This window comes from Bidens hawaiensis, unplaced genomic scaffold (assembly GCF_021521415.1).
Source record: "Bidens hawaiensis isolate Kalapana, Puna unplaced genomic scaffold, B.hawaiensis_p1.1 tig00033255_1, whole genome shotgun sequence".
Lineage (NCBI taxonomy): Eukaryota > Viridiplantae > Streptophyta > Magnoliopsida > Asterales > Asteraceae > Bidens > Bidens hawaiensis.
This window is the reverse complement of record NW_027495703.1, coordinates 128,613-131,623: the sequence shown is the minus strand read 5'-3', so window position 1 is coordinate 131,623 and position 3,011 is coordinate 128,613. Positions and strand designations below refer to the sequence as shown.

Sequence of the window (3,011 nt, the reverse complement as noted above, 5' to 3'; positions counted from 1 at the left end):
CGGTTACATCTCGTGTGTGCCTCTTGGATGAACCCTAGCATCTCACACCACACAATCTAATGTCTAACAATGACTTGGTTTATATAGATTAACTTAACTTGCTAGCCAAGACATTACCTATTATAATTACAATACAATTAGGAAACATAACCACTATGACCTACTTGTCAATATTGGTCCCTCAAGTTCACCGACTTGTGACTTAGAGCCCGAAATTACTTCCAACATTCCACACACCCGAGTGACCTTTTTTAACTGAAACAACTTTTATGATTCTAGCGTTACTATGGAGCGCATAATCCACCTGACTCCATAATTGGTTCCTGAAATTCTTTAACCTTCACCACCATTTACTTAAAAGAGCCATGTTCAAAAATTTTATACTTCCCACCCCAACCCACCTCTACTTTAGACTCGAGAATCCGGTCCCACGCAACCCATTTGATTTTGTTTTTTTCTCGGCACCTCCCCACAGGAAACGTCTTCAAAACCCTTAAAGGACTTTGATCACTTTCTCTGGAGCTTTAAAAAGTTAAAGAAAGTAATTCAGTAAGCTCCCGAGGACCGCTTTTACGAGAGTTAATTTCTCGGCAAAGGAAATATGCTTGGCTTTCCAAGAAGAAAGCTTAGAATGGAATCTAGCGATAACCGGCTTCCAGTTAACAATTCTTCTCATGTTTGCTCCTACCGTAAACCCCAAGTACGGAAATGGAAGAGACCCAAATTTGCAATTATAAAGAGACGCCATGCGATCAACTTCATGGTCTAGAACCTCAACACCAAAGACCTTACTTTTAGACAAATTAACCCGGAGACCAGAAATATTGGAGAAAATCCGAAGGATTCTGCAAAGGTTAAGGAAATTCAACCCTACAACCACCACTTTCTCCATGAGTTTATTTAAAATTTCCATCCCGAGCGGAAATAAAAGAGGTGATATGGGGTTGCCTTGCCTAGTTTCCTTAAGCCTCTCCCCAGATCGAATTCAAAGGTGGGTGACCCGTTCACCAAAATTGAGTCCCAACATGAAAATAAGATTCTAAGAATTCAATTTTTCCACCTAGACGGGAACTTCATGTGGGCAATCACTGTAAGGAGACATTTCCAATTTATTGAAAAAGATATTATGAGGTGAACCCATAGACAAGAATGAAAAAGATATTACAGGCAAGCTCTCCCGGGTTCGATCCTTGTCCATGTTTCTATAAATTTTCTTTATCCCAAGTAATTTTAAAACACGAATCAGGTTTCCACTTAAATGCAACGAATGAAAACAAACCTCCGGTATCTGGCACTGCCATTTTTGTATTTCAGATAGATGTCAGAACACATATTGGAACTTGGAAGGTAAACTTTTTAAAGAGTGCATTTGAAATTCACATCTTAGAGCATTCCCATCATCAGCTCCTATATATTACACTTTATCTATATAATATATAGAAAAATATTGTTTTTCTCTTATATAGGTCTACATCAGCTCCTATATTTTATTCTCCATCTTTAAAATATATAGTAGAGTTGCACCATCCTTTATATTTACTAGTCTATATATGACAATTTCCTCCTTTTCCCTCTTTACTTTGTCCATTCCCTCCCAAAAGAACTTGAAAAGTTTCCTGTAATCACAAAACAATAACAACATATTTTGATAGATGCCTTCAATCTTGGTTCTCAAAAATAGCTTTTACCAATCTAAGTTGTTTTTATCAGTCTGCTTCCAACTCGTAGGTTTGTGTCGATAGCTTCTACTGATACGTTTCATCTTCTTTTTATTTTTGCATGTTCATCGAGATTCATATGCTAGTTTCTCTTCAATATGTATTGTGTTAGCATATTTGTGAACGATTTTCTAACATTGAGATGTAGATGAATACCTATTATTTTTGTTTATTTTTTCTGCCAGCCAGTGTTTGATAAAAGTCCTCAATGAGTTTATGTTTAATTTACCTTAAAGAAACGGAATCCATGGTTGTGGTTGCTTAGTGATAATTATATATTGGTAAGCATTAATATTTTGTGGCTTGTTAGTGAATAGTTGTGTGTTAACACATCATTTCATGTTATTTTGATTACCATTCTAGTTGTAAATTTGTCTTTCTTGTACTTGATGATGAAGATGCCATTGGGGACCGTCTTGTTGTGCTTGATGTTTCTGCTTTTTTAATATGAGATTGACGATTTAGGGATGGTAATGGGTCGGATTTGGGTCGGGTTTAAGTAATTCCAGCCCATACCCGATTATAAAACCTTTTTCCAAACTCGACCCAAAACACGTCGGGTTTTCATTGGGTAATTACCCGTCGGGTATCGGGCAAACCCACGGATTTCGCTGGTGTACAATGAGCTGAATATCTGATGCAATACTAGACCATTGTGCACTCTGTTCATAAGTTCTCCTCGGTTCACCATATATATATACTTTTCAGCACAAGTAGGATGATTATTATTCTCATTTTAATATATATGGTCTGAGTTCATTTTACTGCAAATATATATATATATATATATGATTGATTTCTTTTGAGAACCACTTTGAGTTTTAAGAACTCGAAAGAACTCAACGTAACAAAAAATTCTTTTCGAATTTTTTTACACATGTGTAATACGTAAGTGTAAGTGATGTACAAAAAATTACCGTATTTTTTTACACACCGAATCGACTTTTTACACATGTGTAACTAACGTTTAAACTTGTGTAATTATCAAAAATACTTATTCTCTCTTCTGCTTCATTTTTTAATTAAATTTAATCTCAGCAACATATTTCATATCATTTAATTAAATGTGTGGTTCAAAATTGAGTTCTTAAAACTCATCATGGTTCTCAAAATAACCCTCCCCTATATATATATATTGAAGAAACTTACTGTTAGATTATATGTTTTGAAACAACCTACAAGTCATATGAAATGTTTTGGAATACATATGATTATTGTCATAAGATACTTTTGGTTATTCATTTGCTATACCGGATGCTAATATAAATATGTTCTTTAAGACCATTTTATATG

At 34.9% G+C, this 3,011-nt stretch overlaps 1 protein-coding gene across 1 annotated transcript; it reads right to left on the bottom strand.

The window, feature by feature from the left end:
• Positions 1 to 532: 532 nt before the first annotated feature.
• LOC143584705 (uncharacterized) lies at positions 533 to 892 on the bottom strand. The gene has a single exon (XM_077066698.1). The coding sequence runs from the start codon at positions 890 to 892 to the stop codon at positions 533 to 535; it is 360 nt and encodes a 119-aa protein (XP_076922813.1).
• Between the last annotated feature and the right edge of the window lie 2,119 nt (positions 893 to 3,011).